A 19890-nucleotide genomic window follows, 5' to 3' on the forward strand; every position below is an offset into this window, starting at 1 on the left:
TCGCAAACACCAATGGCTCCGGGTTGTGTCCATTGGTCGAGCGGATGGGCGAATGAACTTGACAATTGCACGGCGTCCAACCGACAGAGTCGCTGGCTGTGCTGCTCTATCTCTCGCTGTTCTGCTACTCTATCTCTCGCTGTTCTGCTGCTCTATCTCTCGCTGTTCTGCTGCTCTATCTCTCGCTGTTCTGCTGCTCTATCTCTTGCTGTTCTGCTGCTCTATCTCTCGCTGTTCTGCTGCTCTATCCATTTTTTGAGGCTTTTGTTCTGCCTGTTGCATTCTCTCGGCAGCGACAGCATCGTTGATACTCACACACTTCCTCTCTGGCCGCTGTCTCGCCGTTTCCCACACGCACCGCAGAATCTGCGCCCAGCAGCTGGTTCCCAGCTCCTAGACATCACTCTTGGTGTCTTCGATTGCATTCCGACATTTAAATCAACATCAACATCGGGCTCACACAGCTTTCCCCTGCCCTCCCCACCCATTCCGGCTCCGCGACTCTGCAAGGGAGATTATCATCCACTCATGTCGGGGAACTCGCCTCACATCAGCGTCGAGGGCTCATCCGAAGCTGCCTCGCCAGCCACGCTCTTCAGGCAACCATTGCTGACGGCGTCCGAGAGCGCCGAGCGCTCTGGCCAAGGACTCGGCCTCGAGCTTCAGTCAGATCTCCACAGCAGCTCTGTGGTGAGCGGCGATTCAATCTCCAGGTTTCATAGCGACACGATCTCGTATGAGGCGGAAGGCTCCTTGGATCGTGACTCGGCCGGCGACGGTGGCCTGGACGACGGGGCTGCCCTTGGATGTGACGATGACGAGGACGGTGATGGCGGCAGCGGGGAGCAGGACCATGACGCCGGTGGCCAGCAACAGTCCTCCCTGAAATCCGACTCGACGCCGAACGGTGCCTCCGCGCTCAAGATGGGCCTCATCGTCGATCTCGAGCTCATCGCACTCACCGACAAGGAGCGCCATCTCCGGCTCGCCAGGGTCCTGAACAAGCGACACTCGCGAGTCTACAATCACATCCACCAGTTCTTCCGCATCAACGTCGCCCTGCCTGACCAGGAGCCCTTCATGATCACCGTCGACAAGGACCAGACCATCGAGTACCTGGCCAAGCAGATTGAAGCCGAGTACGCTTTTCGGTTCTCGCCCGAGTACAGATCCTATTCGCAGCTCCCACAGCTCCCGCTGCTGCCGTCCTCCAAAGAGAACCCCATTACTTCCTCCGATGACCCCCAGCCCGCTCCCGACATCGAGGCAACGGATCCCAAGCACTCGAACTTTGCCCCCTTGTCGCAGCCATTCCATCGATCTATGCCCAAACTCGAGATCTCATCGCCGCGCGACAGCAGCGGCAGCACACCCGTCGCCAACGACCTGGGCTCCAGACACAGCGAGGCAAAACTCATCCAATCAAAGCCCGCAGACATCAGCCACGACGATTTGCTGAGTCAAAGGCCACTCGACCATAGCTCGAGAGCCTCGACCCCGCTGGAGATCAGCCAAGTTTATGTTGACTCTGGAATGCTGGCGCTCCGATTCACCGATAAGATCGGGGAAGTCCTCTGCTTCAATGACACGGTCTCGATCATCAATACGTTCGAGGGTAAGAATCGGGGTGCGCTAGAACTAAGCATAGCGGAGGGAGCGAGGTGGAGGCTGGTACATGCGAAACCAAAGAGTAAGAGGCCGAGACACGGAGATTGTCCAAAGAGCCGTCGTGCAGCGATTCAAGACCGTCTACTCCGATGTCTTTGTCAGAGGCATTGTGGATTGGCTCCTTGCCACCAATGGCACATGGGCCAGTTGCGATATGGATCCGCGGTGCTTCGCTGATTCTGTTTGTCCATCCCACCCCCAGCATTCTCTCCGCGAAGACGCATCACACGCTCCCAAAAGGACACCAACGCCGCCAAGTCCCAGCCGAACTTGCTCACCCGGCCCGTCGATAAGCAGCATAGGTCCCAGAGATCCACCGAGAGTATGCAAAAATCCAGGGAGAGCATGCAAAAGTCCAGCACCGAAAGCTCCAGCAACCTCGGTCTCTCGAACGCATCGACCCCGCACAAGACCTCGAACCAGAGCCTGAGCGCCCCGCGGAGCAGCAACCGCGTGCGCAACTTTTCGCTCATTCCCAATCCAACTCTCGACGACCGCTTCCAGGCGGTGCTCCACAGCAAGCTCTTCCTGCAGTACTTTGCCGAGTTCTGTGCCGAGCAATATGCCATCGAGAATCTCCTCTTCTGGCTCGAGGTGGAGATTTTCCAGTCGTGCGAGTCGGTCGAGAACATACACACCTATGCCAAGTTCATCTACCACACCTTCATTGCCCTCGACGCCCCACTGAAAGTCAACATCTCGTCAGAGATCCAGAAGGACGTGCAGTGGCCACTGCCGACCCCGCCCGACACTGTGGACCTGAGCATTTTCGACGAAGCGCAGGAACAGGTGTACGCCATGCTCAAAGCGCACTCTTTTGTTCGATTCGAAGCCAGTCAAAAGTACATCCAGATGTTGGATGCCCGCAACATAGGTAAGTGTAACGGGGGGGGGTGCGGTGAGTTGGGCTATCTCCATTTGTTTCGTAACCCGTGCTGCCACCTGTGTTGTCGCCAATGCGGTCGCCGGGTGGCCAATGTGGTTGCCTGTACTGTCGCAAATGTGGTCGCCTGGGTGGTCATCTGTCGAACCATTTGCCTCATCAACATGGGTTGCAATCTCTCGCTGCGTATCATCAATGGCATGCCGATATTACTCGTTTCTGCGCTGTGTCGGCTCATTGCCTCTGCCATTCCCACAACCCCAGACCGAGCCGCCTACAACTCTGGCAAGATCAAGGGCTTCTACGGCAAGTACTACATACCCAACATCGAGTTTGCTGCGAACATGGTCGGCCTGTCCGAGGAAGGCGTCTCCAAAATCGACCTTGGCTCGTCTGGACCGCAGCAACGAGAAAGCATCATGAACCGGATCCTTCACATGCGCTTCCAGAACTCTGTTCAAGTCGCCGAGGACTACTTCAACGAGATCCACCGTCTCTCGTGGGCTCAGAAACAGGTCAAGATGATGAAGGAGAAGAAGCTCTCGCGGTTCTTTGGCATGCGGCCATCCAACGACCAGCTGCACCATCAAACCCCAAAGAAGGCGGTCGAGAGCCGGCTCAAGTACGAGAAGCGCGACAGCATCATGGAGTCTCCCGAGATGTCCTCCCCGCCGGCACTGGCGCCCGAAAACGACTCCCACATCCGACGAAAGAAGAAGGAGAAGCTCGAAACCTTTTTCGGCAACAAGCTCCCGCGCAACCAGAAAAGGGTCCAAAAGATTGTCAAGGACGTCGGCGATGGAAGCGTCGATGCCCAAAGCGAGGATGGCGATGGCGGCTCGAGCGAGGGTGTCTCGGACGATAACCGCGGCTCGGACGAGTCATCCGACAGCAGCGAGTGCGAGATGGCTCTGCCCGCCGGCCCAACTCTAAACGAGCTCGATGCATCGCAGCGCAGGATCCTGACCAAGAGGGCTAAGAAGATCAAGAACATGTTTGGCGAGTCCCTCAAGGAGACTACCGTGCAGGAAGCCATCACCCAGCCCGTAATTGACCAGCGGAGCAAAGTATACATCGAGACTGCTCCTTCTCCCACGACCACCTCCCCTGCAGTGACCGATCAGAGCCCGGTTTCGAGTCCTCTGCGACTGATGGTCCCTGGCCTTGGCCAAGGGGGGCGAACCATCAGCACCGACTCGATAGCAACAGTCGGAGCAGCCGCCATCAGCGCCACCCACTCCGTATCAACCGAAAACCTCTCTCTGGAAACAAAAGAGATCAAGAAGAAGCGGCTCGACAAGCTCTCGGCCTTCCTCGGAGAGCGCATCGACACGAACCGCATCGAAGAGGCTCAGGCCAGCGCCGCCAGCATCCCAAAAAGCACCATTCTCCGACCTTTGACGCACCAGGAAAAGAAGCAGTATCAGAAAAAGTCGAGCAAGCTGGAACGGATCCTCGGGGCGCTGCCGCCTGTCGACATGCTTTCCAAGGATGCGGCTCCAGTGTCGTCGACACTGTCGAGGCCCTCGCAGAGTCCGCTGACCGAGAGTGGGCTGAAGCTGCGGCAGCAAATCGTGCGAATTTCATTAGCTCTCCAAGGGTCCAGTGATATCAGCGCACTCTTCAGCCAGCTCGACGACGCAGCAGACGAAGACCGCTCGCCATATAACAGCGACGCCGACACTGATGGCTCTACCGATCGGCTCCGAGGCAACACAAGCAGCCGTTCGTCGCTGGCCGGATCGCCCGCCGCCCATACTGTCGCGGAGGTCAAGGGCAGCCGCCAGCGCAAGGTCAAGAAGCTACGTCGTATCTTTGGCGAAACCCTCGATTTTGAGACCTTGTTCTTGAAAGAGCTCGAGCAGGCCATTGTCGACCACGCCGCCACGGAGGAGGAGAGCAACTTCCTGAAGGAAGACGTTGAGAATCTGCGCCAACTGGTCCGCAAACTCTCTCGAAACCAATCGTCTTTAGATCCGAAAAAGTCCAGCTCCCAGCTCGCAACCGATTCGCCCAAGTTGTCGCGCATGGCCTCTCCAAGAGCCTCGCACACAGGATCACCAAGAATCTCACGCACGGCTCGTTCCGATAAATGACAGGGTCCCTCCCCAGAGATGATGAGGATGGATCGAGAGAGCCTGTTGCTTGGGCCGGTAGTCGCCGCTTCTCTGGAACTTGAATATACATATGCACATCATACTCGGCCGATGAGATATTGACCACAGAGATGCTGAAGTGTCCCATTCGAACAGCGCTGTTTCGCACCAGGGCCGGCATGCCGCCAATCACCTGGCCCGGTTCGGCTCGGCTGCCTCGTCGATGCGCTTGGCCAAACCGATTCGCATCCCGCATCCCGCATCTCGCATCACGACACGCCGCTCGCCTTCGAACTCTGATCAGAAACGGTCATGGCATCGGTCGGGCTGCATAGCGGCGAGACAACAAAGGCCGCCAGGGGTCAAGCCCCGGTCAATGCGGCAGAGAGAACAAGAATCACACCCAGATCCCAGGGTAGGCTTGCCGGCACACGGCCCTATCGACTCCCACGCGATCGAAACAGGAGCAGTAAATCGCAACGGCCTCGATCCCAAATCGGCATACTGCCCCATCTGAGTCACGACTGACGTATCCATTCGTGGTTGGCCTGCGGCCAGTGCTGGTGCTTGAAGTGCAACTTAGAGAAGCCTTTGAAGCCCATCCTAAGAGCCCCTGCAAGGACCGCACTGCAACCTGCTTTCATGTGCTTGATCAGATGATACCGCTTGTCGGTGCGTTCGGGTCTATATTACAGATCCTTAAGGATGAGTTGTACCGATCGATATACTCCAAGGACATGACTTCGTGCGAGGACGTGCCCTTTGTGGAGCGGATTCCGTACTTTCTGCTCGTAGCCAAGATGAACAAGCTCAGGTGGGCCGGCCGTCGTGGCTTGGAGATGCAAATACGGAGCGAAATGCCCGTCGGTTGCTATCACTGTCTGGTTGCGGCGTGCATTTGCATCAGTGGATTTTGGCGAATGACCTTTCGCCCGACGGGATCCGCAACAGGGTCGAGGAGTCCGAGAAGGCCAACCAGGCGCTCAACGAATGCTATCAAAAACTGCGGTTTCGCGACCACGATCTCCAGATTCTATACAAGAAGAACCTTGCTCTCAAGTAAGCCAGGGAATATGCACGTGGAGCGGCTCCTGGCAGTGCTCATGGCGTTCCGAACCATGCATGCAAATCATGAGTGCGTGTGTGATCATGTGCTGAGCGGCGGTGGTCGCTGAGCTGAGCTGAGCTGAGCTTACGACCTTGACAGGCAGGAGCTGCTTGAAAAGGACGGAAAGGAGGGCAAGTCGCAGCAAAGGGTAGAGGCTCTGGAGAAGGCCAACCAGAATCTGGAGCATACTCTCGAAATCTTCAAGCGGGAGCACGTGCGATCGGTGGAGAGCATGCAGCGCGATATTGAAGACACCAAGGTTTGCAATTATCGGCAGAGTGCGGGCTACGAGCGATGGTGCGCGATGCCAAGAGCCCTCGCTGACATCGCCATGCTGCGGTGGCGGGGTGGGCATCTCTGTACTGCAGGCATCGCTCCAGCAAGCCAATGAAATCATTGAGAAATTGACATCGTTTTCGTCCTCGAACCAAGACGACGAGACCCAAGGTGAAGCGCAGGGACAGGGGATTCGGGGTTGATGAAGATCCATGCGCCTGGGCGATCATGGTGTTGGGGAAGTTGGCAATAGTGATTTGTCGCTGATGCTTGAACTCGATGCTGTTGTGGTGACCATAGAGATGGAAGACAACAGCATCAGAAACGACAAGAAAGCCGAGATCGTAATTGACTCGAGGGTGAGCTTTGTTGTGCAGCAGTGAAAATGTATATGGCACTAGGCTACTTGAGGGCCCGGCCTTTGGAAAGCCCGGCTGACGATTTTGTCATTGCAGGGCATGGCCGAATACAACATCTTCCAGGCCGAGCAAATCAACGAGCAGTTCTCTGAGATTTTGAACCTGCAACTGGACGACTACGAGCATTCTCTTGCCCAGCTGCGAAAGAAGCAAGAGATCCTCCAGGGAGTCGGGACAGTTGAGGAGAGGGAAAATGCATACAAACTCGAGGTACGAAATGGCCATGTTTCGCGGGATAGGAGCCATCCCCAGTCTCAAACAAGACCGCTGGCTTGCTTGGTAAATGCCGCTTGTACAGATGGCCGAGATACACAACGGCTTCAAAAGGCGCATGACGGACCTGATCGAAGAGCAGACCCTGCTTCAAAAGCACATCAAGTCCCTTAAACACGCTCTTCCAACCTATTTCGACGAAAACCGAAACAAAACCGTCAAGCGACAGGGCGATGAGGCGCTCCGAAAGTATTCTGCCGTGGTATGTCCCCTCAGCGGTCCGGCTTGCTCAAGCACCGCTTCTATACTTGCTGTGCGGTATTGGTCTTGCTTTCGATTCACTTGGGCTCGCAAGCTCAGATGAGTCCTTGCAAACATTTCCAGATGCAGTATTCAGAAGATGGCCAGTCTTTCAGCAACTACAAGAACGTGGCATATTGCTCAAAGTGCGGGGATAAGGCAAGCACAGTCTGCGATTCTTACTGTTTGTCACGATGCTGGAGTTTTGCTCACTGTCGAAACTCACTCTGCCGGAGCCCTTTGGCGTAGCGTTGTCACGACGCATCCATATCTCATCGCGACAGTCTCACAATACTAGGTCGTCATTTGTCCACACAAGACCCTCTTCACCAACATCATCAAACTGCCAAACCGAACCACGCACATCCGGTTCAAGACACCACTGCTTCGCCTCAGAACAAAGATCGACAAGGCCGAGTTTGACCAAGAAGAAGAGGAGACCGACAGAAACCTGGTCGAGACCGAGGATGAGAATTTCTCGGTCGGTTGGCTTGTTGCGACGCTCGCCCAGGCGATTGGACCAGTTAGTTTCTCTTGTATGGCCAAATGCTGACACGGGCTCGCGAACCCCAAACGCCTTTCATGCCATACTCTTGCATTAGATTACACCAACACTGAGAAAGGTTTGGAAGGACTATTACGATGCCTGGGAGGGAGCACAATGCAAAGCTCCTCGCATCTTCCCGCTGCAGAAGATCATGAGTGTCATCCAGGAGCTCTACGATGAGCGATGGCGTTACGAGGAGTATATCGAGCGACAAGTCAAAATTGACGACATCAAGCTTGCTTCGTTTGCGGTAAGCCAGGGAGCACCAGGAGTGTTCATGCTGGGTGGGGTTTTAGCTGCAAGCGCTTCCAAAATGAAACTGGCGGTGGCAAGCCGACAAGACTGCGGGCCAAAGCTGACGCTGTCGCGACTCTTCCAGCAATTCTTTTACGAGTACATGCTGAACAAGTACCAGGTTTCGGCGATCGCAACCAAAGTGCTGCACGACTTTTTCACGTCGGTGCAGGCCCATGAATCAAACAATGTAAGCGAGAGCCTAGCCACGCTCAATGGCTTCAGTCCTCTGCTTTGTCGTCGCGATTTGATCTGGGTAAAGCTCGCCGAGCACAGAGCTAAAAGTATTTGAATTCTACCAGCATGTCATGCTCTTCCTACATCAGCTCAGTGGCGAAGACGATGTCACCTGGAAGTATTTCTTGCTGGCCAGAAAGTTCTTGGCTCGATACGACAACATTGATCTGCCCAAGTATCGACAGGTTATCCAAACTTTCTACCCCAGCCGGACGGTGAGCCCTCGCGACCCACTGATAAGCCCGCATGTGCACGGCGTCGCTGACGGGAGCCGCCCAAACTAACCACGGCGATAACGAATGTGCCTGGGCAAGCAGAGAGAGATTTACGATCATATGGAGCTGGAGCTCATCAGCTTCTGCAAAAACCGGGTCAGCAAAGAGGCCGTCGAGGAGCACCTACTGCACATGATTATGCATGGGCTGGAGCCCAACTACAAATATGTAAGATGCAGACGAGCTCGGGTGGTTGTTAGAGAATGGGAGTGGTCGCGAGGGTGGGCACACCGTGACGATGGCAACTGACCGCGACTACCTGTCGTCCAACCAGTTCCTGAGAACGCTTAAGAAGTACGACTATCAGGAGCTGGGCTGTCTGCCCTGGGAGGACTTTGACGAGGGACTCGGACAGCTTCTGCCGGCCGTCCCCGCCAAGATCAAGCAGATGCGTTACCGGCTCGCCGAGATCGACACCCGCGAAGATACTGTCCCGCTGGAGAGACTGGCGTCGAGCGCATCCTACTGCTCGCTCTACAACTGCTACACCAACAACTGGGTGCCACAGGCCCTAATTGCCCCGGACTTTGAGGGCGAGGGAGGCGACAAGAAGGTGCGCCGCGGGCTGGCGGGCATCGATGTGTCCGAGATTGACAGCGACCAGAAGGAAATCGACCGAATCCTCAAGATGACGACGGCAACGGCAGACGAAAGCCAGATCGAGGAGGAAACCAAGAAGCTGGCCAAGAAGGTCGAGCTCCTCGCCATGATGGACGGACAGGTCACAGAGTCAACGGCCGACATCAAGCTTGCCTAGAGACTGGGCGATGGAGAGCCCAGCCAGGGAGAAGGGCAGCAGGGCGGGGTCGTGCTTGTGCCTCTTGTGGTCGAGCGTGGGGAGGGGGAGTCTGCTACAAGGCTCGGGCTGGCTGGGCAGGACCCGAAGAAAGAAAAACGGACACGCGGAGAGCATCGGACGGATCATGCTGCGATTCGTATCGAATGGAACATGCTGCGATTCATATCGAATGGAACATGCTGCGATTCATATCGGATTGGCCGTGTTGCATTTCATATCGGACGGGTCATGCTGCGATTTGGCTTGGTTTGCCAGCCCGCATCGATCGGGCCAGGCCGGGCACACACAGGGAGGATCAGTCAGGTGCGCGCGCCGAACACGGGCCACGCCGCGCAGAGGACCCGGGCTCTTGTGTCGGTGGCTCACGGAGCTGCGGGGCGCCCCGCACGCGACCAAGGTCTTTCTTTTGCGCGTGACCGTGCGCCCATGTGACCGCGCGTGCCGCCGCGTGACCGCGCATGCGATTGGCTGTGCGCGGCGTCCCCAAGAGTCCGCGCCAGGGCCGGCTCGGGGACGTGGCCGACGACAAAGACGGAGACAGCAGCAATCTGGCTCAGAAGCAGCGCCAGGCCCGTCGATGTTGGTACTCGAATTCAATTGAATCGACTGGGCAGTGCACAAGCCGATCGCCTTGTCCCAATTGCGCAGCGACTGTGACGCTTGTTTGCACTTTGCTCATGCGTTCTGCCAGGCTCGGCTCACTGAGCCGTCGCAGTGGAAGCGTCCCCACTGGTCAGGCGCCGGGCACGGTTGCCATGGCCCATGGAACAGTCCTGCTCAGCAAGCGACACACGCCGCCTCGATCCGCTCCTGGTGCCCGTCGGCTATATAGCCGCCTGCCTCGGCTGCGTCCCTGTTGGGCCCACCTCGTTCGTCCCCAGCACCCTCGCCTGTTTTCCAGCCATGAGACTTGTCAGTGCCCTCACCACCCTCAGCCTCGCCCTTGGCACATGGGCCTACGCTCCCTACAACGCTGCCCCCCCTGCCAACGGCGTCTGGGTTCCCGGCCACGCCACCCACTATGGTACGCTCTGCTCCTCTGGTCTCGTCCTCGCATCGTTGGACGTGCAAGCTCTGCATCGCTCTGACCTCCCGAGCTTCCTCCCCCCTGCCCAGGCCCTTACCCACAGTACCCTGCCTGGTCTGAGGTTGGCTATCTCCCCGGTGATATCGGCGTTGGTTGCTCGAACGGCCAGCCCGGAGGCGATCCCAACTGGGACGCCATCCTGTCCAACGGAACCTACCCTTCTCCTGCCGGCACCCAGACCGTCTGGCCCATCGTCGCTACCGTGGCCGTTTCGCAAAAGTACTGGGCTAGCAACTACACCGGCCAGACCTACCGCGCGCCCATCTGCTGGAACGTAAGTTACAAGCAGCTCCTTGCCGGTTCCCTCAACACTGTTGACTCGATCGATCTTCCGGGCACCACTGCATTCGCCCTCCGCATACCGCCTTTCTGCGATATGGTACATTTGGGCGCGGAGTTATGGCTGTCGCTGACGGCATCGTTCAACTTACAACCCGCAACCTCTCGATCCCCTTGATAGTCCATCTGGATCCGAAACCCCGCCTTCCCTAATGATGTTGTCGAGGCTCAAATCGTCGACTACTGCCCGACTCAGGGATGTACCTGGAGCGAGGACGAGCTGCCCTACAACGTCGATATCTACGGTGGTGCCACCTGGACCACCCTGCACGGCCAGACTCTGGATGCCAAGATCGCCATCGAAATCATTTGGCCCGAGCAGCTGAGACCCACTCCTCTCCCGCCGATCACCACCACCAGCGCTGCCTCTGCCACCCCAACCACCACTACCACTACCACCTCCACCACGACTACTACTACTACTACCACCACCACCACCACCACTGCCCCCCCCAAGACGACCACCACTAAAAAGTCCAAGACCACCACCATTCCCACCACCACCACTACTACTACTACCACCACCACCACTACCACCCCCGCCAAGTCCTCTACCACCACTACATCGGCCTCCAGTCCCTCTCCTTCATCCTCGGTTGACCCTGCCCCCGGCAGCAGCTGCAGCACCTTCGGCGCTTACTCGTGCGGCAGCGGCGCCACTATCCTCGTTTGCGACTCCACCAACAGCTGGGTCGCTATTGGCACTTGCCCCTCCGGCACCCACTGTGTTGAGAACGCCTACTACTGCGCCTGAGCGGCTCATGTCTCTATGTTCCCTTCCTCTTACGAATGACGAATGTCTAAGCTAAAAATCTCTGCTGAGCCGAGACCCAATCAATAATTTGCGTGCCCTCCTCCCCGAATATACGTACTACTATTGGAGGCTGCTCTTGGATGGTGATATATTACCTGCAAGTAAGGCGGGCATATCGGCGTATCCAGCACGTATGTGGCCGTGCCTACTGGGCGATAACATAGTCCGTGCGGATGGCGCATGCGCCAGTGTGCATGTCATTTTCCCCGCCCGCCGGCGGATTGGGCTAGTAGATCGGAAATTCGACATCGACCTCGTGGGCCCACTTGAGCAGTCCATCCTTGAGATCCCAGCAGTTTTTGTATCCATGGTCCCTCAGATAGCGAACAGCAAGCTGGGAGTCGTTTCCGAGCCGACAGACGACATAGACTAGCGCGCGGGGATTGCGTTCGTCGTGAGTTGACGACTGGATGCATGCGCCGGCTTCAAGCCGGTACAACGTGCTTGATTCAGCCACCCTGACTCCGTGCATAAGCATTTGAGCACTTACTCGGCGTTTCCTCGGGACTGGATGGTTGGATCTGCCTGGCCAGTTCGGCGATTTCGCCAAAACGCCTGTCGATGTGCTTCCATGGAATATCTGAAGTAATGGTTCGGCTACAGATCAGCGCCGCTTTTGATTCAGAGGAACTGCCGAACGGATCAGCAGCTCTGATCTGTGGCAGACAGACTTTGACGCCGTCACGATCCTGTCATCTGCCGGCTGCCTGCGATGGACACAGGGGCAATGCGACTTACTCAGCGACTCTGGAAGAGCGCAAATATCAAACTGGACGGGCTCTCGGACATCCAGCAAGATGTGCTTGACATGCTGTCGGACACTTTGGGAATACTCCTGCATGGGAAGCCAGCGGCGAATATACGTCGGGTCAGTGCTGGGGCAAGACAGCTCGAACGTGGTGCTTGTTGATCCGCTCAGCCAGGGTACTTACCAGACATGAGATGCGCTCGTCCAGACTCAAAACCTTCTCCGAGTGTGTCTGCAGAGAGGGTTTCCAAATACGGAGTGACCGTCGGCCCACCAGCCAGATAACGAAGGCATAGGTCAATCAGGGCGATACACCCGAACCGCTGGCGATCGAGTTGGGATATGGTGGCGAACATACAGCAACAGAGCACACTTATCGCAGATCTGTCATCGCTCAATGGCCCCTTGACCCCTTTTCGATTGCTCCGACCCACCCGCCTCTCATTGACTCGCCAAACTGCTGATGCGCCCACCAGATGGTGCAGTCACCCACCTTGTCGGTCGGCGAAGCTCCACAGAACTGCACATAGTCGATCAGCGCGCGGATCTCTGGTCGATCTCCACAGACAGCACAATCACTCCGTCGACCCCGCAACTTGACTGTTCGGAATGTTGACAGGGTTGCGTCGAAGAGGAGCATCTTCTGAGAGAAGGAAGCTACGCGGCAAGAAGTGGAGGGTGTGTCAGTCCTTCATCCATGATAATGCTCGGATGCTGCAGAGGCAAAGGGCACTCGATGGAGCACTATCGCGCCGTCCACACAGTCGATACAGACCTCCCAGTCCCGATGCAATCTTGATGGTCTCAAGTGCCTGGATACATCCAATAATGCCCGTGACTGTAGTCGCGAATAAACCAGAATAGACGAAAAATACATGAGACGTAAGGCGCTGTATCGGTCGGTGTCAGTCGACCTCGGAAGCTCACATGCAAGTTTGAGTAGGCAAGGCAGCAGTGCAGCAAATGTGGTGCAATCCCCGACTCTTGCTGGAAACCTGGGCCTACCAACGCCGACGACACCCCCATCGCTGCAGTTTGTCACCGTTTCAGGCGGCGGAGGGGTCGGGAAGATGCATCGATAGCACGGCCCGCCTTTGTAGTTGTAGGTCGTGAGCTGGAGTAACAAGAAGCAGCCGGAATCAGCAGGAATCAGCTAGAATCGGCCCCGTCGACCCAGGGCGTTCACTTGAATCTCCCCTCTGCGCGAAATTCATGAGCCATGATGGCCAGTGATGATCCGGCCCCGGTCGATTCAGAGTACTTGAGGCTGATATGAATCCACATGCGATCCAAGATGGCGTCGTGCGATTGCAGACACCTGCCTGTCCGTCCATCCTCAGGGCCGACCCAGAGACCAGGATCTTGTTACCCAAGACGCAGGCGTCATTTAGCAGATACCGGGTTGCGACGTTGTCGGTGGCATCCACCACGATCTCATAATCGCGCAGGATCTCGGTGGCATTGGTGCTGGTCAGAAGGATATCGTACGCGATACAGTCGCAAAAGGACGAAAGCCTGGAACGACCACAAGACAAGCGATGATGAGCAAAGCAGCCGGCCTCGTCGGGCGTTCAGCAGGATACTGAGCACCTCGTATCTGTATCAACCACCGATCCTCGTACCGATGGACAGCCTCCTTGGCTGACTGAGACTTGGACATGCCGATCTTGGCTTCATCGTGGATAACCTGGCGCTGGAGGTTGCTCTCTTCCACCCTGTCGTAGTCAACGATGCCGATGCGCCCTGCGGCACAATTGCCGGAACGCCGTGGTCAGCCACTTTCGAATCGCAGGTTCCTGGGCACGGCGGCAGCGATGGCTGACGATGGCACCGAGGACAGAGCCAACAACGAACCTATGCCTGCGGCAGCGAGATAGAGGATAACCGGGGAGCCGAGGCCGCCGGCCCCAACGACAAGTACGGATGCGTTCTTGATGCCGAGCTGGCCTGTGTTTGCGAACGAAATCGCGGGCCGCATAAGTCTGCCGATCTGCCCATGAATGCCATAGCGACCACTGGCCACCTCATCCAGGCCACTCCATCCAGCGCCGAGGGCAAAGGAGGCACCTTTTACTCCGATATCCTGCACGAGCAGCTGCCGGCTGAACCGGCTAATCTCGGCATTCGTCAGTTTGGTCGAGGGACTGCGCTGTGTATCGAGTTTGTCTGGGTTGGCAGCTGCTGTGGCTATTGAGGCTGCTGAAGTTGGGTGAGATGCCGCTGGGCTCTGCCCCAATGGATTCGACAGCAGTTGGATCTGCCTTCGGAGGCCCTCGTTTTCGGCACGGAGACGCTCAATGAGCTTGTCCTTTTCGTCCATGGTGATCTTGGTGCACAGCGATAATGTTGGCGGCCGCAGCGAGAGGAGAGAAAGGAAAAGGGCGGTTCTGCGGTTGTTGCCTGGATCAATGTGCGAGGTCCCGCCTTTCAGCTGCCGGCCTGCCCGGTCCAGGCCCGCCAACGACTTGGACTGCATCTCCACCATCAGCGGCCTGCTTCCACTGCTCACGAAATGGCAAGCGGCGATCTCTCAGCGTTTGTTCTTGGCCCCACCGGCATGGTCGGCAAGAAAGTGCGTATCCGCTTGATGCTGGCATGGCAGTCGCAGGACAAGCCTGTTGCTGTTGTTTCGGTTGGGGGCATCCGCCCGCACTGAATCCCAAGAAAGTGCCGTTGCTGCCCGTCGGATCAGGCCAGATACTGCACTATCCCGTTTTACTCTCAGACTTGCTGACTCACATCGCCCATTGCTGTCGGGCAACCTGGGTCCAGCTGGTATCCGAGTTGCTGCATTCACCCAGGTTCAGCAAAGTGACGACAATCCATCGCCGGGCCTTCAAAGACGACGAAAAGGCGGACTTTCCCAAGACCAACTCGAAGCTTGTTGAAAAGATCGTCGATTTCGACAAGCTCGAGGAACGTAAGCGATGCGCGCTGTCTCTGGAAGGGCATGCGCTGTTCTTGCATGGCTGGGTGACAAGAGTGTCGTCTGCTCCGATGGAGGCCTCTGGACGCTGCTACCAATGCCGGTGTATCGCACAGCGCCGTAGTCTTTCCGATTATCTGAGCCAGCGCCGGGACCTAGCGCTGCTCGCTCAAATTAACAGCGCTCTTCCCCCAGATCGAGAATACTTTCGCGGACACGATGTTGGCTTCTGCTGTCTCGGAACAACGAGGGCGGATGCTGGATCGGCCGAGAACTTTGTCAAGATCGACCACGACTACGTCTTGAAGTCGGCGCAGCTATACCATGCCGAGACCGAGCCTGGCAAGCCCAGCCATTTTGTGCTGCTGACGTCGGCTGGATCCAACAAATGCTCCTACTTCCTTTACCCACGGACCAAGGGCCTCCTCGAGTTCAACTGTGCCAATCTCGGGTTCGACCGACTGACGATCTTGCGGCCCGGTCTCCTGGATATTGGCCAGGACAGGCGCCCATCATCTCGCCCGCTGGAGCACCTGGGACACATGGTCTACACCAATCTCTTGACAGAGACGATGAGGAAAACCCTGGGCATCTCCACCGGCAATGTCGCGGCGGCGATGAGGAAGGTGGCCGAGGACTGGATCGCAAGCAAACACAGCCCCACGGTTGTCCAGATCTACGAAAACAACGACCTGCACGAGCTTCTCAGCAAAATCTGACGGCGCCGGTGCATCATGGCATATCATGGCACATCATGGCACATCATGGCGCATCGTTGCGGATTGTGCCTTGCACCAGGGTCGGCAAGCCCCCTTGCCTGGCATGTCCACGTGCTGCTGATGTAATACATGCCAAGCCACACGCTCCCAAACACGTGCCGTGCGCAGCGACGAAGGCGCAGCCGCTTCTCGGTGGCGTCTCGGTGGCGTCTCGGCGCAGCCTTTGGCTGCTCTCGCTCCTCGCCCCCGCCTCTCGCCCCCGCCGCTCGCGTTTGCGTTTTTGCGCCCTCGAACCAGCGCGGATTCGACTCTCTCTCACTCCATCCATCGTGCATTCACTCCATCCACCCTCTCGCATTCCAGCCTCCCGCCAGGCCTTTCCAAGCCAAACCAAACCAAGCCCCCGTCCTGCTCCACCGGTTCCTTCATGATCATCATGGAAAGCTCGGCTTCCCAGGCTCTCATCAACCTCTCGCACCTCAGCCAGCAGCCGGACTCGCAGCCCTCGGCCGATTCGCCTGCGCCCGAGGTCCCTGTCGATTCTCAGGCTCTGCCTACAACGCCACCGCCCTCGCTCCTGCTCGAGGCCATCACAGCCGAGCATGCCCGCCAGCTGCTCATCAGCCAGATGGCTCCCCACGTCAACACCGAGGCCGTCTCCTTTCTGTTCGATGCCGGGTACGAGACCATCGAGTCCGTTCGCTCCCTCAACATCAACCTGAACGACCCCCACAACGACATCAGCGCAGCCGAGATCTACACCAAGCGAACCCTCAAGCCTGGCTACCGCAAGCAAATCATCCAGTTCGTCGCCAACCACAACCCGCACTACCACTCGCTGGTCTTTGACCATGCCCAGCAGCTGCTTGGTCTGTCGCCCCCGGGCTCATCGCCGTCGCGCAAGCGCAGACGCACCGAGACTGATGTCGGCTCCGATGACAGCTCGCAGCAGGTCCTCCAGAGCTACGACCTCAACACACTTCTCCTTGATCTCGAGCGCCATCTCAATGAATCTCCCGTCACGCGCCATCTGCGCAAAGACATTGACTACCACGTCGGCATCGAGCAAGCTCGCCTTGATCGTGGGCCGGAGGGCATCTGGAAGTGCCTGATCTGCAGCTCACGCCCCGTCACGATCTCGCTGCGAAACGGCGGTCGCCAGCCACAGCTCTCGAATGTCGGTACTCACCTCAAGACCATCAAGCACACTCACGCCCTCAACAGCCGACAGGCACACTTTGCCGATGGAACAGCGGCTGTCTCTGCTGCCGCGGCTATGGTATGTTTGCACAAGCAGTGCTTGCTCGTGGAAGAGCAGCGAGCCTGCAGCGAGGGCCTGCCTGGTCCGGGCTTGATTGGGTGAAGACGATCCACTTGCTGGAGAGTGACAGGTTTAGCCATTGCCGAGCGCGGCTGAATGGCTGGCTGGCTGGCTGGCTAAAAATGGCCTCAATGAACCATGCCGGCAGACCGAGCCTCTGCAGCACGGGCGCAGACCTCGGCCATCATTTAACATGCTCTCTCGCCACCGCCAGGCTGCCGCCGCTGTTGCTGCCCAGCAACAAGAGTTCAACGCCGACGAAAGCACTGTGACTGTCGCAAATTCGGTCCACACCGACCACGCACAGGTCGATGACTTTACCGAAGCCGATGCCAACCAGGCGCTGGTCGACCACCGACAGGATATTTGACCCGCCGTTGACGGACGTCTCTCTCTGGCACTGTCTGTCGCCGTCTTCGAAGATTCCTTTGCCAAGCTAGATGTCTCTGCAAATGCCGTGATGTGACAGACTCTCCGGATAGTGGGTTTCTTTAGATTTGAGGCTTGCCCTTCCCTTGTTTTCTTGGCTGCCGATGGTCCTCAAGTGACCGTTCATGTAACTAGTATCGACACCGCTCCCTTTCTACTTCTGTTGATTCACCTTTGTGCCTCCATCCTATCGGTCGTACTTGTACACCCCGGCTCATCTTCCACCCGCTATCGTTATTTTTGCACTTGTCCAACTTCACCGCCTTCATCGTATTCCTCCACGCACTCTACACTGTATCTGGTGCTCGTTGGTCCCTGGTTGCTATCGCAGAACGCCACCGTGCTCGTCGCTTAATTCTGATGTCCGCCTTTGGACAGGCCACTACATGCACTTGCCTCTGTTTGGACAGGGGTGTGTAGGATATCACCGTTCGTGCTATGCTCCATGTTCCATATACTTCCTTTGTGTACAATTCCACAGAGATCGGATGTGGCATCCTCGTTCTCAGCATCTCTCTGACCAAGTGCGTATGTCCCTCCGCGAAGCTAGCAGCGACAGAGACGACCTGCGAAACTGTTAAGCGGCCTAAGGATGACGGTATACGGTGTGGTGTGGTGTGGTGTGGTGTGGTGTGGTGTGGTGTGGTGTGGTGTGGTGTGGTGTGGTGTGGTGTGGTGTGGTGTGGTGTGGTGTGGTGTGGTGTGGTGTGGTGTGGTGTGGTGTGGTGTGGTGTGGTGTGGTGTGGTGTGGTGTGGTGTGGTGTGGTGTGGTGTGGTGTGGTGTGGTGTGGTGTGGTGTGGTGTGGTGTGGTGTGGTGTGGGCAGTTTCACTGCAACTTGAGACCCTAATCGCTTGATCGTCGTCGAGTTGGAGGGCCATGCTCTCCACTTGCGTGCAGTTCTTTCGATGCTGGCTTGACCTTGTGTGGCTCTTGCGGCGTCAATATGCTTCCTTGCGGGTCCGTGTCGTCGGTGATGACTATGACTTCCTCGATTGTCGGCCGGACGATGTCGCAGCAACTACGTTGGTTGGTCGTTTCAACGAACGAGAATAACGGCACATCCTGGTGCTCTGCGTTTTGGTCCTCTGTATCAATAATCGAGATCTGGCGCGAACTCGGGGTACTTCCCACGATTGGCGAGAGCAGCGGGCTGTCTCTCTCAGGTGAAGAACCGCTGTTCTCAAAGGTCAGGGACAGAGATCGCTGGTCCATGAGAAGGAACGGCACCATCAGTCCGCTTGTATCGAGGGCGATATGGGTTGGGCAGATGTGTCCAAGAAATGGCAGCTCAGCCGGCCGAATGTGCTCTTGGTCGACTTGCCCGCTTTCGCGACTCGAGGTGTCTTCCGAGCAACTAGATTGTTGGGAGGGAGTTGGCGTCGATGACGATGTTGATATGGAGCTTTGGCTCTGGTCAGTGCTGCCCGACTCTGAACGAGGTGACGTCCCAGAGCTCCACACTGACCGCTTGAGCTCCTCGGAGAGCTCGATCGAGGTAATGGTCGGGCCCCGGGAATAGTTCCATTTGGGTCCAGAGCTTCGCCGGCGTCCCTTGCATGACCATCGGATGATGTCCGAGGTTCTCGAAGTTGCACTTCCACTGCCGTCGGACTCTGCCGAATCCGTGACAGTGGAGCTAACCGAGCTCCGGTTGCTGTCGGAAGATTGTTTGCGGGTGGTCAGCCAAGATCCTTGGGCATGGACACCAAGCAAGCCTTCCGGCGGCTGATGTTGCGCCGCTGATGATGCATCGGGATTGGCAATCGATAGCTTTGGCGATCGCATCGACCTGCTCTCGATCGGAGAAGGGCTCCTCGATGATCTGCGCGGACTCGCTGCTTGAACGGACCGGCGACCGGGCCGCTCGTCCTCATCGCTGCTGTCGCTGTCGTCGCTTTCGTCGGCGCTGTTGCGGATGACCAAGACCGGCGGTTTGCTTCTGTGGCCCTGGTCCGCGACGGCCCCATGGAACATTGCGAAGCGATTCTGGAACTGCGGGGTTGGGTCTTCATCAGAGTCGGGCCCAGCCCAAGCCGGGCTCGGGTCACTCCGGGAGCCGCTGTCGACGAGTCTGCCGGCTGATTCAGTCGGACTCATGCTCTGGCGGATCTTGCCCTGTTTCTTCTCTACATCGGTGGTCTTTCCGGTCGTGCATGTCTCTTCAATCTCGTCCAGGGTGCGCCGCAAGTTCTCGTCCAGGTCGTTTCCTCCAGCAGGTGTCAACGCCCGGATCACCCGAAACGACAGCCGAGCTGGAGTTCGCTCGACCCTTCTCACGCCACCCTTGGTCCGAGGAACCGCAACGCCGGCCAGCTGCAAGACGCCCTCAGCCGAGTAGGGCTTGACACTGGCTTCTACGTCGTCCTCATCTTCGTCGTCTTCCGCCAACA

General features: G+C 57.3%; 6 protein-coding genes across 6 annotated transcripts; 5 read left to right on the forward strand and 1 right to left on the reverse strand.

Annotated features, from left to right (window-relative positions):
* Window positions 1–528: 528 nt before the first annotated feature.
* On the forward strand, window positions 529–4865 carry BJ171DRAFT_630773 (uncharacterized protein; the record flags this gene model as incomplete). The annotated part of the gene is made up of 3 exons (XM_053115620.1): window positions 529–1615; window positions 1871–2542; window positions 2816–4865. The coding sequence occupies 3 exons, from the start codon at window positions 529–531 to the stop codon at window positions 4645–4647; spliced, it is 3591 nt and encodes a 1196-aa protein (XP_052963620.1). The 3' UTR covers window positions 4648–4865.
* Window positions 4866–6057: 1192 nt separating this feature from the next.
* BJ171DRAFT_445439 (uncharacterized protein) lies at window positions 6058–9144 on the forward strand. The gene is made up of 11 exons (XM_053108170.1): window positions 6058–6202; window positions 6332–6390; window positions 6487–6660; window positions 6749–6925; window positions 7048–7131; window positions 7262–7444; window positions 7566–7760; window positions 7890–7994; window positions 8107–8256; window positions 8359–8484; window positions 8591–9144. Exons 2-11 carry the CDS (start codon window positions 6334–6336, stop codon window positions 9071–9073), a joined length of 1734 nt encoding a protein of 577 aa, XP_052963621.1. The 5' UTR covers window positions 6058–6202; window positions 6332–6333; the 3' UTR covers window positions 9074–9144.
* Window positions 9145–10111: 967 nt separating this feature from the next.
* Window positions 10112–10857, forward strand: BJ171DRAFT_410643 (uncharacterized protein; the record flags this gene model as incomplete). The annotated part of the gene is made up of 3 exons (XM_053107283.1): window positions 10112–10139; window positions 10232–10476; window positions 10663–10857. Coding segments are annotated over 3 exons (468 nt in total), but the record flags the coding sequence as incomplete, so codon positions are not given.
* Window positions 10858–11426: 569 nt separating this feature from the next.
* On the reverse strand, window positions 11427–15085 carry BJ171DRAFT_205478 (adenylyltransferase). The gene is made up of 11 exons (XM_053106315.1): window positions 14171–15085; window positions 13958–14050; window positions 13726–13846; window positions 13426–13618; window positions 13109–13217; window positions 12879–12941; window positions 12597–12760; window positions 12288–12335; window positions 12094–12190; window positions 11846–11935; window positions 11427–11724 (listed from the first exon to the last, which is right to left on the reverse strand). The coding sequence occupies exons 1-11, from the start codon at window positions 14586–14588 to the stop codon at window positions 11582–11584; spliced, it is 1539 nt and encodes a 512-aa protein (XP_052963623.1). The 5' UTR covers window positions 14589–15085; the 3' UTR covers window positions 11427–11581.
* BJ171DRAFT_427489 (uncharacterized protein) lies at window positions 14616–15748 on the forward strand (the record flags this gene model as incomplete). Its single annotated transcript, XM_053107809.1, has 3 exons — window positions 14616–14675; window positions 14876–15023; window positions 15225–15748. The coding sequence occupies 3 exons, from the start codon at window positions 14616–14618 to the stop codon at window positions 15746–15748; spliced, it is 732 nt and encodes a 243-aa protein (XP_052963624.1).
* Window positions 15749–16073: 325 nt separating this feature from the next.
* On the forward strand, window positions 16074–17612 carry BJ171DRAFT_205496 (uncharacterized protein). Its single transcript, XM_053106316.1, has 2 exons — window positions 16074–17027; window positions 17284–17612. Exons 1-2 carry the CDS (start codon window positions 16176–16178, stop codon window positions 17437–17439), a joined length of 1008 nt encoding a protein of 335 aa, XP_052963625.1. The 5' UTR covers window positions 16074–16175; the 3' UTR covers window positions 17440–17612.
* Window positions 17613–19890: the final 2278 nt, after the last annotated feature.

Source organism: Polychytrium aggregatum (genome assembly GCF_025602895.1).
Source record: "Polychytrium aggregatum strain JEL109 chromosome Unknown BJ171scaffold_39, whole genome shotgun sequence".
Classification (NCBI taxonomy): Eukaryota; Fungi; Chytridiomycota; class Chytridiomycetes; order Polychytriales; genus Polychytrium; species Polychytrium aggregatum.

Excerpts from the sequence above, each read along its gene's own strand:
- BJ171DRAFT_205478 (XM_053106315.1), bottom strand. The coding sequence starts at position 14,588 with ATGGTGGAGATGCAGTCCAAGTCGTTGGCGGGCCTGGACCGGGCAGGC. Across the intron at positions 12,191-12,287 it reads ACGAGCGCATCTCATGTCTG|GAGTATTCCCAAAGTGTCCG; the intron begins GTAAGTACCCTG and ends CTTCCCATGCAG. Across the intron at positions 11,725-11,845 it reads CAGTCCCGAGGAAACGCCGA|TCTATGTCGTCTGTCGGCTC; the intron begins GTAAGTGCTCAA and ends CCCGCGCGCTAG.
- BJ171DRAFT_205496 (XM_053106316.1), top strand. The coding sequence starts at position 16,176 with ATGATCATCATGGAAAGCTCGGCTTCCCAGGCTCTCATCAACCTCTCG. Across the intron at positions 17,028-17,283 it reads TCTCTGCTGCCGCGGCTATG|GCTGCCGCCGCTGTTGCTGC; the intron begins GTATGTTTGCAC and ends CGCCACCGCCAG.
- BJ171DRAFT_445439 (XM_053108170.1), top strand. The coding sequence starts at position 6,334 with ATGGAAGACAACAGCATCAGAAACGACAAGAAAGCCGAGATCGTAATT. Across the intron at positions 6,661-6,748 it reads AAAATGCATACAAACTCGAG|ATGGCCGAGATACACAACGG; the intron begins GTACGAAATGGC and ends CCGCTTGTACAG. Across the intron at positions 8,257-8,358 it reads CTTTCTACCCCAGCCGGACG|AGAGAGATTTACGATCATAT; the intron begins GTGAGCCCTCGC and ends CTGGGCAAGCAG.